At 45.4% G+C, this 14569-nt stretch overlaps 1 protein-coding gene across 3 annotated transcripts in view; it reads left to right on the top strand.

Moving 5' to 3' along the window:
* Positions 1-12011: 12011 nt before the first annotated feature.
* GLIS1 (GLIS family zinc finger 1) overlaps positions 12012-14569 on the top strand; it is a gene marked incomplete at its 3' end in the record, with an annotated part of 225919 nt that continues 223361 nt past the window's right edge. For all 3 annotated transcript variants that reach the window (XM_079926488.1, XM_079926487.1, XM_079926486.1), the window contains exon 1: positions 12012-12404. In XM_079926488.1, coding sequence (XP_079782614.1) covers positions 12158-12404 — 247 coding nt within the window. In that variant the 5' untranslated portion in view covers positions 12012-12157. The remainder of the gene's footprint in view (positions 12405-14569) is intronic.

Below are 14569 nucleotides of genomic sequence, written 5' to 3'. Positions count from 1 at the left end.
GCAAGGTATGAGAGTTCCAGTTGTTCCATACCCTTGCCAGCTTTTGCTATTGTTAGTTTTTTGTTTTATTTTTAAATTTTAATCATTCTGAAGGTGTGTAGTGCTATCTCAATATGCTTATACTTTGCATTCCCTAATGCTGAGCATCTTTCCATCTTCATATTTTTTTTGTGAAATGTTTGTTTAAATCTTTTGCACATTTAGAAAATTTGTTTGTTTTCTTTTTTAAGTTGTAAGAGGGCTTTATGTATTCTGAATACAAGTCATTTGTTGGATAAATGATTTACAAATATTTTCTCCCAGTCTGCAGCTTAGCTTTTCATTCTCTTAACAGCCAGTATCTTTTACAGAGCAAAAATTTTAGATTTTTGATGAAGTCCCATTTAATAATTTTTTATTTTCTGGATTGTGCTTTTGGCATCATTATCTAACTACTTTTTTTTTTTTTTTTTTTTTTTGCGGTACGCGGGTCTCTCACTGTCGGGGCCTCTCCCATTGCGGAGCACAGGCTCTGGACGCGCAGGCTCAGCGGCCATGGCTCACGGGCCCAGCCGCTCTGCGGCATGTGGAATCTTCCCGGACCGGGGTACGAACCCGTGTCCCCTGCATCGGCAGGAGGACTCTCAACCACTGCGCCACCAGGGAAGCCCTATCTAACTACTTTTTTACCTAACCTGAGATCACAAAGATTTTCTCTATGTTTTCTTCTAGAAGTGATAGCTTTGCATTTTGGTCCATTTGGGGTTACTTTTTGCATAATGTGTGAATCACAGGTTGAGGTTCGTTTTTTCACATATGTATGTGCAGCCTTTCCAGCACTGTTTGTTAAAGGACTATTATTTCTCCACTGAATTGCTTTTGTACCTTTGACAAAAGCATATGGCCCTATGTGGGTTCCATAGAATAGGAGTATTCTGTTCCATTGATCTATGTGTATAGTTTTTTTGCCACTGTCACAGTCGTGATTACTGTAGCTTTACAGTGAGTTCTAGAATCAAATAGTGAGTCCTCCAATTTTGTTCTTCTTTTTCAAAATTGTTTTGGCTATTCTAGCTCCTTTCCATTTTAGAATTAGTTTGTTGATTTCTATTTAAAAATTCCAGCTAGGATCTTGGTTGAAGTTATGTTGAATCTACAGATTAATTTGGGGAGAGGTGACATCTTAACAATATTGAATCTTTCAAACCATGAACACAATATACCTCTTCATTCATTTACATATTTTCTGTGATTTCTTTCATCAGTTTCATGGTTTTCAGCATACGGATTTTGCATGTTTTGTTAGATTAATATCTAAGTATATACTTTTCAGTGCTATTATAAATAGTATTTTAAAAATTTCATTTCTAATTGTTTATTGCTAGTATATGTAAATACAATGGATTTTTGTATATTAATCGTATATCCTGCAACGTCAATAAACTCATTTATTAGTTCTAGGAGGAACCTGTTTTCATAGATCCCATGGAATTTTCTACATAGATGATCAGGTTGCCTGCCAACAGTTTTATTTTTTCCTTTCCAACCTGTACGCCTTCCTTTTTAAAAAAAAACATCTTTATTGGAGTATAATTGCTTTACAATGTTGTGTTAGTTTCTGCTGTATAACAAAGTGAATCAGCTATATGTACACATATATCCCCATATCCCCTCCCTCTTGCGTCTCCTTCCCACCCTCCCTATCCCACCCCTCTAGATGGTCACAAAGCACCAAGCTGATCTCCTGTGCTATGCAGCTGCTTCTCCCAAGCTATCTATTTTACATTTGGTAGTGTATATATGTCCACGCCACTCTCTCACTGCGTCCCAGCTTACACTTCCCCCTCCCCATGTCCTCAAGTCCATTCTCTACATCTGCGTCTTTATTCCTGTCCTGCCCCTAGGTTCTTCAGAACCTTTTTTTTTTTTTAGATTCCGTATATATGTGTTAGCACACGGTATTTGTCTTTCTCTTTCTGACTTACCTCACTCTGTATGACAGACAATAGGTCCATCCACCTCACTACAAATAACTCAATTTCATTTCTTTTTATGGCTGAGTAATATTCCATTGTATATATGTGCCACATCTTCTTCATCCATTCATCTGTCGATGGGCACTTAGGTTGATTCCATGTCCTGGCTATTGTAAATAGTGCTGCAATGAACATTGTGGTACATGACTCTTTTTGAGTTATGGTTTTCTCAGGGTATATGCCCAGTAATGGGATTGCTGGGTCATATGGTAGTTCTATTTTTAGTTTTTTAAGGAACCTCCGTACTGTTCTCCATACTGGCTGTATCAATTTACATTCCCACCAACAGTGCAAGAGGGTTCCCTTTTCTACACACCCTCTCCAGCATTTGTTGTTTGTAGATTTTCTATGATGGCCATTCTGACCAGGGTGAGGTGATACCTCATTGTAGTTTTTTAAAATAAATTTATTTATTTATGTATTTATGGCCACGTTGGGTCTTCATTGCTGCATGCAGGTTTTCTCTAGTTGCGGCGAGCAGGGGCTACTCTTTGTTGCGGTGTGTGGGCTTCTCATTGTGGTGGCTTCTCTTGTTGTGGAGCATGGGCTCTAGCCACGTGGACTTCAGTAGTTGTGACACGCAGTCTCAGTATTTATGGCACCCAGGCTTAGTTGCTCTGTGGCATGTGGGATCTTCCCAGACCAGAGCTCAAACTCATGTCCCCTGCATTGGCAGGTGGACTTTCAACCACTGCGCCACCAGGGAAGTCCCCTCATTGTAATTTTGATTTGCATTTCTCTAATGATTAGTGATGTTGAGCATCCATTCATGTGTTTGTTGACAATCTGTATATCGTCTTTGGAGAAATGTCTGTTTAGGTCTTCTGCCCATTTTTGTATTGGGTTGTTTGTTTTTTTGATATTGAGCTGCATGAGCCGCTGTATATTTTGAATATTAATCCTTTGTCAGTTACTTTGTTTGCAAATATTTTCTCCCATTCTGAGGGTTATCTTTTTGTCTTATTTATGGTTTCCTTTGCTGTACAAAAGCTTTTAAGTTTCATTAGGTTCCATTTGTTTATTTTTGTTTTTATTTCCCTTACTCTAGGAGGTGCGTCAAAGAGGATCTCACTGTGATTTATGTCACAGAGTGTTCTGCCTATGTCTTCCTCTAAGAGTTTTATAGTGTCTGGCCTTACATTTAGGTCTTTAATCCATTTTGAGTTTATTTTTGTGTATGGTGGTAGGGAGTGTTCTAATTTCATTCTTTTACCTGTAGCTGTCCAGTTTTCCCAGCACCACTTATTGAAGAGACTGTCTTTTCTCCATTGTATATTCTTGCCTCATTTATCAAAGATAAGGTGACCATATGTGCATGGGTTTATCTCTGGGCTTTCTATCTTGTTCCATTGATCTATACTTCCGTTTTTGTGCCAGTACCATGCTGTCTTGATTACTGTAGCTTTGTAGTATAGTCTGAAGCCCAGGAGCCTGATTCCTCCAGCTCCATTTTTCTTTCTCAAGATTGCTTTGGCTATTCAGGGTCTTTTGTGTTTCCATACAAAGTGTGAAATTTCTTGTTCTAGTTCTGTGAAAAATTCCATTGGTAGTTTGATAGAGATTGCATTGAATCTGTAGATTGCTTTGGATAGTATAGTCATTTTCATAATGTTGATTCTTCCAGTCCAAGAGCATGGTATATCTCTCCATCTGTTTGTATCATCTTTAATTTCTTTCATCAGTGTCTTATAGTTTTCTGCTGTATGCCTTTTTATTTAATTATTTTCTTGCCTTACTGCACTTGCTAGGACTTCCAGTATGATGTTGAATAGGAATAGTGAAGGTAGATATCCTTACCATATTCTGGATCTCAGGGGGAAAGCATTCAGTCTCTACCACTAAGTGTAGTGTAAGCGTGTGATGTTAGCTGTAGGTTTTGTTTTGTTTTTGTTTTTGTTGCTGTGATGTTAGCTGTAGGTTTTGTTTTGTTTTTGTTTTTGTTGCTGCGCTTATCTAGTTAAGAAAGTTTCTTTCTATTCCTAAATTGGTTCTTATTCTCTAATCATATATGAGTGCACATATAAAACATCATCTTTGGCCTCTTGTGACTGTGTTCCATATTGGGGTTCTCCAGGTTTTTGTTTGTTTGTTTGATTTGGTTTTTATTTGTTTTATTTTTTAAATAAAAAATTAAAAAATTTTTTTGGCTGCATTGGGTCTTCATTGCCATGCATGGGCTTCTCATTGCAGTGGCTTCTCTTGCTGTGGAGCACAGGCTCTTGGCACACTGGTTTCAGTAGTTGCAGCATGTGGGCTCAGTAGTCGTGGCACTCAGGCTCAGTAGTTGTGGCTCGTGGGCTCTAGAGCTCAGCCTCTGTAGTTGTGATGCACAGGTTTAGTGGCTCCGTGGCAGATGGGATCTTCCTGGACCAGGGATCAAACCTGTGTCCCCTGCACCAGCGGGTGTGTTCTCAACTGCTGCACCACCAGGGAAGTCGCTGATTTGTTCTTTAAAAGAGCATCTTCAAGTTATAATATGAATTCTAGAAATGGTAGGAGAAGTAAGTTGGGTATTTCATTAATCATCATCATTACCTCTCATTTTCCAATTGATTTTATTTTTTTCCACCTTCTCATTGAGTCTCCACAGAAGCCTGGTGGGTCAGGTACTATCACCTTTATTTGACAGGTGTAGTATCGAGGAACCAGGGATGGTGACTTGCTCGTGTCCCTCAGCTTGATAGCACCAGAGCCACAACCATTATAGAAGCTCTTCTATGGACTGACCCCAGTGAGAGCCCTGAAATGCAGTGAAAATTCCAGGCTTTGGACTCAGGTAGATAATCTTTTAAATTTTAATTACATTAAAATTTTTTATTGCAGTGAAATTCATATAACATAAAAGTAGCCATTTAAAAGTGAACAATTCAGTGTCATTTAGTACATTCACAACGTTGTGTAACCACTACCTCTACCTAGTGCCAGCATTTTATCGTTACCTCCAAAGGAAACCTATACCCATTAAACAGATACTTCCCATTGGTCCCTCCCCTGAGCCCCTGTCAACCACTAACCTGCTTTCTATCTCCTATGAATTTACCTATTCTGGATATTTCATATGAATGGACTCATACAATACATGGCCTTTTGTGTCTGGCTTCTTTCACTTAGCGTAATGTTTTTGAGGTTTATCCATGTTGTAGCCTGTGTCAGTACTTTATTCCTTTACATATATTTTTTCACAATTTGTTTATCCATTCATCCATTCATTCTTTGATGAACATTTGGATTGTTTTCACAACAATGTCCTTTTGGGCATATACCTAGACATAGAATTGCTGGGTCATATGGTAATTCCATGTTTAACTTTCTGGGGAATTGTCAAACTGTTTTCCAGTTGTGGCTAAACCATTTTACATTCCCACCAGCAATGTATGAGGGCTCAGTTTTCTCCACATGCTTGCCAATATTTGTTATTTTCTGTTCTTTCGATTTTTTAAAAATAAATTTATTTATTTATTTTTGGTTGTGTTGGGTCTTCGTTGCTGTGCGCGGACTTTCTCTAGTTGCGGCAAGCGGGGGCTACTCTTTGTTGTGGTGCACGGGCTTCTCATTGCAGTGGCGTCTCTTGTTGTGGAGCACGGTCTCTAGGAACATGGGCTTCAGTAGGTGTGGCACGCGGGCTCAGTAGTTGTGGTTCCTGGGCTCTAGAGTGTAGGCTCAGTAGTTGTGGCACATGGGCTTAGTTGCCCTGCGGCATGTGGGATCTTCCCCGACCAGGTCTTGAACCCATGTCCCCTGCATTGGCAGGTGGATTCTTAACCACTGCGCCACCAGGGAAGTCCCTGTTCTTTTGATTTTTAATTTTTAAAATTATAGCCATCCTAATAGGTGTGAAGTGATATCTCATTGTGGTTTTGATTTGCATTTCCCTAATTACTAATAATGTTGAGCATCTTTTCATGTACATACTTGTTGGCCATTTGTGCATCTTCTTTGGAGACACGTCTATTCAAGTCCTCTGCCCATTTTTTTTTTAACATCTTTATTGGAGTATAATTGCTTTACAATGTTGTGTTAGTTTCTGCTGTATGACAAAGTGAATTAGCTATATGTATACATATATCCCCATATCCCCTCCCTCTTGCGCCTCCCTCCCACCCTCCCTATCCCACCCCTCTAGGTGGTCACAAAGCACCTAGCTGATCTCCCTATGCTGTGCAGCTCCTTCCCACTAGCTATCTATTTTACATTTGGTAGTGTATATATGTCAGTGCTACTCTCTCACTTCATCCAAACTTACCCTTTCCCCCTCCGCGTGTCCTCAAGTCCATTCTCTATATCTTTTGCTCATTTTTTTGATTGGGTTGTTTTTGTTGCTGAGTTGTAAGAGTTCTTTATATATTCTGGATACTAGACTCTTATCAGTTGCATGATTTGCAAATATTTTTCTCCCATTCTCTAAGTTGTTTTTTCACTATCTTCATAATGTTCTTTGATGCACAAAGGATTTTAATTTTGATGAAGTCAATTTATCTATTTTTTTCTTTTGTGCTTGTGTTTTTGGTGTCACATCTAAGAATCCGTTGCCAAATCCAAGGTCACGTAGATTACCCCTGTGTTTTCTTCTAAGTGTTTTATGGTTTTAGCTCTTATATTTAGGATGTTGATCCATTTTGAGTCAGTGTTTGTATATGGTTTGAGATAGGGAATCCAACTTCACTCTTTTGCATGTAGATATCCAGTTGTCCTAGCACCATTTGTGGAAAAGATTATTCTTTCCTCAATGAGCGATCTTGGCACTCGTATCAAAGATAAGTTGGCCATAGATGTATGGGAGGCAGACACTTTTGACCATGAGAACCTTGGCAAATCAATTTTGAGCTTTTATTTTTTTCATCTATAGGATAGGAAAGATATGCTCTTTTTCTCAGAGTTGTCAGAATTAAATGAGATTACATATGGAGACCATCAGCCGTAGTACCCGGCACATAGTAGTTTCCCCAGTGAATGTTAATTCTTCCCTTGCTGCAAGAAATAGAGGCAGGGTAAGCAGAGTAACATCTATCACCTCTATTCCTTCTCCTTCCTCATGTCTCCAGGACACAGGAGACCCTAGACATAGAAATGTCTGTTTTTACTGAGTATGTGCTTATAAAGGTGGTGAGGGGGGAGGTCACAATAGGATGAAGAAGCACTTAGCCAGAAATTCAGGCAAGCAAAGGAAGTAGTGGTCATTCTTTAAAAATTCAATCAACATTCAATAAACACTTACCTAGTGCTGACTTTGTGCCTGAATCAGTTCTAGGCTCTGGAGTTACAAAGGCAAAATGTGCTCCTGCTCTCAGAGAGCTCTCAGTCTAGAGGGAGAGACAGATAGGTCATTATAAAGCAGTGTAACAGGTTCTGAGATAGAATGAAGCAGAGATTGCTGTGAGAATATGTAGGAAGAAAATAATTCTAGCCAGAGGATTCAGGGAAGTCTTCTGGGAAAAAGTGACGCTTGAGCTGGGTACTAAATGATTCTTAGGAAGGAGTGAACCAAAGGGAAAGTGTTAGCATAGGAAACATCATATACAAAGCTATGAAGGCATGAATATGTGTTCCAGGTTCTAGGAGATGAAAAATTTTCTAAGGTACTTGGAACATAGGATAGAGCTAAGAGGTGCGGTGAGAAAATGGTTTGACTTTATTTAGATGGCCATTGGAAGTTGTTAATGAGGCTTAAACAGGGAAGTGACATGGTCAGATCTATATTTTAGAGATTTATAGGGAGACCAGTACGGAAAATGAATGATTGGGAAGAAGATGAAGCTGGAGGCAGGAAGAAGAGTTGGGAAGAGATGTAGCAGTGAGGAGTGAGGATGGAGAGGAGGAGGACTATTAGGTGTATTCATGGCAGATCAGATACGGGAGTATGGGAGAGGAGGAGGAACAAAGTCAGAGAAGAAATAATGATGTTTGTTTTGGCAGATGGATACAGATGGAGTTACCTAGTAGACAGACCATATGTGGGACAAGAGGGCAAAAATAAAAACCAAAGAGGGCTTCCCTGGTGGTGTGGTGGTTAAGAATCCGCCTGCCAATGCAGGGGACATGGGTTTGAACCCTGGTCCGGGAAGATCCCACATGCCGTGGAGCAACTAAGCCCGTGTGCCACAACTACCAAGCCTGCACTCTAGAGCCCGTGAGCCACAACTACTGAGCCCATGTGCCACAACTACTGAAGCCCGCATGCCTAGAGCCCATGCTCCACAACAAGAGAAGCCACCGCAATGAGAAGTCTGCGCACCTCAATGAAGAGTAGCCCCCGCTCACTGCAACTAGAGAAAGCCAGCACGCAGCAATGAAGACCCAACGCAGCCAAAAATAAATAAATAAAATAAATTAAAAAAAAAAAAAAAACCAACCCAAAGAAACCCCAAAACAAGACAGACTGTGTTTGAGCAGGCACATTGGTTAGTGTAAAAAAGCACACATTATTGCCTGGCCTGCTAAAGGGAGAAGTGGACTTTATTTGTTTTGCTTTGTTTTGTTCTTGACAATTAAAATATTAATGAATTTTATTTTTATACTAAAAGTATAAGGAAAAAAATTACAGTCCGTAATCCTACTACTCTTAAATAACCCTTGTTGAAAGGGAGAGAGGAAAATATATATTGTTAGAAAATACAAACAGTTCAGAGAAGTGTAAAATGAAAAGTACAGGCTTCCCCCCAGTCCTCCATTCCCTTAACCACTGTTAACACTTCTTGTGTTTTCTTCTAGGAAAAAAAAATGTATATACCCGCTGGATTCTGTATATCTGCAAAGAGGTCCTGCCACATACCACGTTTAAGAGGTCTGTTCTGTTGAGTAGATTAACCTTCTCATTGCTTTGCCAGGCTTCACAAACCCATCTGTCCTGGTAGGGTGGAGCTGTGAGTTCACTGAGGGAAAGGCAGGATCTCCATGTCCCTAGCTCAGGCATGGGACTTGGATCAGGGTAGGTGCTCAGCAAAGAATAACTAAATGAGCTGTGGCTGCAACCTGGAAATTTGGAGAATCTTTGCCTGCAGTTCCAGTTCATTAAGTGACTTCTACAGCAAATGTTTCCTGAGTTCTGACTAAGTGTGCAGTGCTGTGCGTGTGGGTATGTGTGTGTACGTGTGGTGGGGAGGTAAGGCGGAGGACTTGGTTCCTGGCCTCACCAAAGAGCAGAACTGGAAAGGTCAGTGATCTCCCAGTCCTCTTGCTTTCTGAGGGGGAATCTTAGGTGCAGAATGAGGTCCTGATTTACCTAAAGCCGCAAGGCTTATTGGTGCCAGAACCAGCCCTAGAGCTTCAGAAGAGCGAGGGGGTGGGGGAGGAGCACCTGCTGGTGCCTTGGAGGCATTGGTGAGCTACTCTTACTCCTTCCATCCCTTCCCCTCCTGCCATATAAGTAGCAGTAATACCCAACTCCAGATCCTCGGGTAGAGGCAAGACCTTTGTGCTCTTATGCAGCCCATGGCCCTTGGCCTGTGTGCAATGCGTGGGATTGGCTGACATCCTGTACCTATTAGAGGCATCAGGCTGGTATAGAGGAAGAGTGCTGGACCAGGAGTCAGGAAGCCTGCATTCCAGTGCCAGCTCTGCCACACCCCACCATACTGTGGGCCGGTCACATCCTCTCTCCTCTGAACGTGGGGGTGGGTCTAATGAAATCTCCAAGGTCCTTCCTACCTTTATTGCTCTCTAACTTTAAGATGCTATATTTAACCAATGATAGGGAATCAGATTTTAGGATTCTGTGATTCTGAAATCCTGGTTTTCCAAGAATCCGGGGATGCTGCTTGAGGTCTCTTACTCTGTGTGGACTCCTATGTTGTGAGGCCTGACTTGTTGAGTAGTAGGGAGGGGCTCCGTATACATTTTTCAATTTTAGACCAAGGGCGAAGAGACCAGACCCCTCTCTTCAAAGAGTGCGGAGCCAGGCAGGCTCCTTGGAGTGGGCCCAGATCACCAGTGAACAGTGTGGAGCAGGGCAGGCCAACATGAAATGCAGAGACGGTCTCAAGGACCTGGGTGGAACCTCCAGTAGCCTTGGCGAATAGACCTGGCCTGGGTGAACAACCCCATTTTACACAGGAGGAAACTGAGGCTCAGAAAAGGGAACTGAGCTACTGCTTCCAGTCGCCCTGAGGTCTTGTTCTTAGTCCAGTGTTCTTTGTACACATTGGGCAGGACTCACTGGGACACTGCTGTCTGTGAGGGGAGCCAGAATGCAGGGGAACCAGGTTGCAGGTCCTGGAGGAACTTAGAGGAGTGGGTCTCAACCCCCAGGGCTGTAAGCACCTCCTGGGGGCTCGCTAAAATTCGAGGTGCTGGGACCCTGCTCCCAGACAGATTCACAGATTCACTTGGGGGTGTTTTCTAGTTGGGATCCGGGTATCTATTTTTGTTTAACTTCGGAATGAGACCCTCTAGTCTGTTTCCTTTTTGGTGAAAAACACCACAGAAACAAAAACTTAAGACAAGTGGTCTGAGAGCCGTGGGTTCGGTCCCAACCTTGCTGCTGACCCGCTGTGAAAGCTGTGGGAGCTCTGGAGTGAGCGGGTTGGATTCTGCAGGAAACCTTTAAAGCACTTTCACATCCATTGTCTCCGCGGTAGCAGGGTTGGCCGGTCCCATTTGACCAGGAGAAAACTGATGCTGGACAGGGCAAGAAGGGTCTTGTCTCAGCCACTGGGAAAGGCGGAAAAGAGCCAGGTTGAGCCCGGCTTTCCTGATACCCAAGGCGTTCCGCCGCCCTGGCCAGCCCAGCCCCGACGACAGAGCCCAGGCCCTGCAGCCCGCGGCGCCGCCCCGCGGGCCTGCCCTCATCGGCAGCCTGAGGAGGGGGGCCGCGCAGCACCGGGCGCCGCCGGCCGCCGCCTGTCAAACCCTCCGCCCAGCCTTGCGCCCGGCTGGCCCTGGCCCGAGGGCGGACGCCCCGCCCTCGCGCCGCGATTGGCTTCGGTGGGGTGGCCGCAGCGAGCCAGTGGCTGGAGAGGCTGTCAGGCCGGCCGCGGCCCCGCCCCCGCCCCGGGGTGCCGCCCCGCTGGACTCTGCTGCTGCTGGGGCTGCGGCGCCAGTGGAGGCGCGCCTAGCCTCGCGCCCCGGGAGCAAGCTGCTGCGGCCGCCGCGAGGTGAGCGGGGCGAGGTGAGAGGGGGCGCGGCCCGCGGCCCGGGAAGCGGGCGGGCGCCCGGCCAGACATCCGAGACTGGCGTCCCAGGGAAGGTGGAATTGGGGAGTTTTGGGATGGTGCGGGGAGCGCGAGGGGAAAGGAGAGTTTGGGGGCCCGGGGCCCTTTTCCAGGAGGGACGATGGAAGGCCCAAGGCTCTGTGGAGGGGCACGCAGCGCGCGCGCGCTGGGAGTGTGAGACCGTGTGCGGCTGCTAGTGTTGCTGAGAGTCTGAGCGGGTGAATGAGGGTAGTGTGTATGGCACGTCGTGTCCCCGAGTGTGCATTTGCGGGGTGTTTGGTGTGTGTGGAAGCGGGCGTGCATGGGCTACCGACTTTGTGCAGGTTTGCACGCGCGATAGGTTCGTTTTATCAGCTGCGCGTGGGAGTGTGCGTGTGATGGGTTCGCGTCGCGGGAGTGAGCGCCTATCCTCCGACTCCCATTTTCGCAGCTTGGGTGGTGGTGGTGGGATCTCAGAGGGTCTCTCCCCCGGTCTGTGGGTGCTCAGTCCGCGGTCCCTGCGCGCAGCCGGCTCCCAGAGCGCCCACGAGGCGAGGAGTGCAGCGGGTGACCTACCCCGAGCAGTCTCCGCGGCTTCGCCAGAGCCCTGCTCCGGGAATCTCTGGTTGCCGCCCGCTCTGTATCTCACTGGGTGACGCGCACAGGCGCTGTCCCTTCTCCAGGCCTCAGTTTCCCCATTCGTCCAAAGAGGGCTTGGTTGGGGGCGGATTGGGTGGCCGGGCCCTCCACAAGCCAGGGAAGAACGGCCAGCCGCTCCTGCGCCCTGGAAGGGGCCTTTTACGCGGATCAGGTTGGTTAGGGTGAGTGTCACGTTAGGGTGAGTGTGGTGGCGCGAACCCATTTCAAAAAGGAGGAATAAACGGAGGGATGGTGACCTAACCAAACCTCGGCCTCCGGACGAGAAGGGGACCGCTCCGCTCATTCTAACGCGCCTGTGCTTTCTCCCCTCCGCAGGAGCCCGGCGCGACCTCCAGCGGTGCGCCCCGCCCCGGCGCCATGCACTGCGAGGTGGCCGAGGCGCACTCAGACAAGAGGCCGAAGGAGGCCCCCGGCGCTCCGGGTCCCGGCCGGGGGCCCGCTGGCCTCGGCCCGCACATGGCCTTCAGGGTCACGGTGAGCAGCGGGGGCTGCGGGGATGGGGGTCCGCGTGACTTGCTGCCCGCGCCACTGCGCGCCCACGACCTCCTCGAGCCCCGGAGCCCCCGAGACTACGGTCCGTCCAAGGCCTCTGCCGCCGGTAAGGGTAAGTCTGGCCCCGCCGACGTGCCTGGCCGTGGGTGTGGAGAGATTTGGGCTCTCTGACGTTTCTACCGCAGGCCTTTGTAGGAATCCTCCGGAGAAAACTTGGTAGAACTTTCTCCGGAGTTCATCAGTTTCTCTCGAGTTGTTTGGGACTCGCTTGTCATTCTGAAACGATGATTGTTTAGGAAGCATCTAATTTAAACTCAGTAGCCTATATTGGGGAAGATGGGTGTATAGACAGCTCAGATTACATAATTTTGCTTCTGTATGTTTCTGATAAAAGTTGTGTGAAACTTGTCAAAATCTTATTATAAATTAGGATGAGTAGCAACTCGAGTATGTCTATCTCTGAGGCTGCTAAAGGCATCCTTTGAAGTATTCCAGTCTCCCTCAATAACAAAAACCAGAAGCCTTCAGCAAGACCCCTCGCCTGTTGGGACCTCAGTTTCCCCATCTGTCAAGTAAGGAATTAATTATACCAGATGATTTCTGGATTCCTGATGGAAAATTTTATGAATCTATAATCTAGCCTGAGTCAAGTCCCGACTTTAACAATGGCTGTTCTGTATTTGTTGCTTCAGAAGCATAGTTTTGGGTCAAAAGTTAGTTTGCAATACCCTTCCTCTACCCAGTGAGGCTGGTGGGTATAAGGTGCAGGCTCCAGTATAATTAATGGGTCAAAGTCAGCAATGAGGCTGGATTCTCATGAACATGTTCTTCTCATCACAGTTAATTATTATTGAGCCATTATTTATAAGTTTCATGCTGACAGATAATTAACCAGAAATTGGGGAAATTGTTGAGGCACCGTGTCCTCCCCCCTGCCCCCACCTTTTTTTCCCTGGGAGAAACCAAAGCTTTGGGGTTTCATTATTTCAGTGTTTGGGACCTCTTGGTTCTATTTCCAGCTGATTCTTAAGGAAGGAAAAAAGTGTGTTTTATGGCTCTGTAGGCATCACTACTTTAACATCAATCAGCCCCAGCAACTTCGAAAAGGTAGGGTGGCTTGCTTTTAGAGATGAGAGCTCCTTTTAGGTTAAAAACAGAACAAAACAAAAAAACCCCAACTCCCCAATGCAAAGACTAGTAAAATGAAATAAATATAAACACTTTTTTTCTTTTTAATGAAAACACCTGACTTTCTAGGAGAGCACTATTTCTTGTCTCGTTGTTTTATTTATTTATTTATTTATTTATGGCTGTACGCGGACCTCTCACTGTTGTGGCCTCTCCCGTTGCGGAGCACAGGCTCAGAGGCCATGGCTCACAGGCCCAGCCGCTCCGCGGCATGTGGGATCTTCCCAGACCAGGGCACGAACCCATGTCCCCTGCATCGGCAGGCGGACTCTCAACCACTGCGCCACCAGGGAAGCCCTTGTCTCCTTGTTTTAAATGTCAGTCTCTTCTCCAAGAGATAGAGGTCATTTTTTAAAGGGTAGATATAGAAAAAAACACCTTTAGCGTATTATTACTGGAATACACACATGAGGTTCTCTTTTACTAGGGAGAGAGAGGGCTGTGCAGCAAGACATGAGTAATATTTGCTGCCCTGAGCTCCCTCCCTTGCCCCACTCCATACACAATCCTCCCTTAAATAGATACCCTCCTGCAACATTTTGTGTTAAAAAAAAAAAATAGCTGTCAATTGCAGATCGAGTTCTCTGCAGACCTAATAAATGGCTCTCCCAAACATAGCCTTTGTTCCAAGCCGTAGTTAGAGACCTTTCGTCTGGATGCATTGTGTACACCTTCTGACTTCCATTCCCCCAAATCCCAATTATTTTTATCCACACACCCCCAATGTCTAAAACATGAGATCTTTAAATCAGGATTATATTTGAAAGGGGCAGAGGAGGATAAAAGAATGTGAGGAAGCACCTCTTTCTTTGTACCTTAAGATGGTTGTACTGATTAAATTTTTTAAGATGCTGCTGTTTTCTTCATAGCCCCCAGCAAGGCTGGTGGGGTAGGATTTGTCCCATCCATTTAAAAGATGAGGAAACTGAGGCCTACTGGGTGCGGGGTTTCTGGCCAGCCCATTGCTTGGACCTGGCCTCTGTCCCTCTGTGCGAATTTTTCCCCATAGTCAAGCCAGGCAGTGGCCTGTCACAAAACCAGAGCTGGGCAGCCCTCTTGAAAATGCCGTAAAGGAAACCTTCTTACTGC

The sequence above is a fragment of the Stenella coeruleoalba genome (assembly GCF_951394435.1).
Source record: "Stenella coeruleoalba genome assembly, chromosome: 1".
NCBI lineage: Eukaryota > Metazoa > Chordata > Mammalia > Artiodactyla > Delphinidae > Stenella > Stenella coeruleoalba.
The sequence above is the reverse complement of the archived record's forward strand: the minus strand, read 5'-3'. Positions and strand labels throughout refer to the sequence as shown.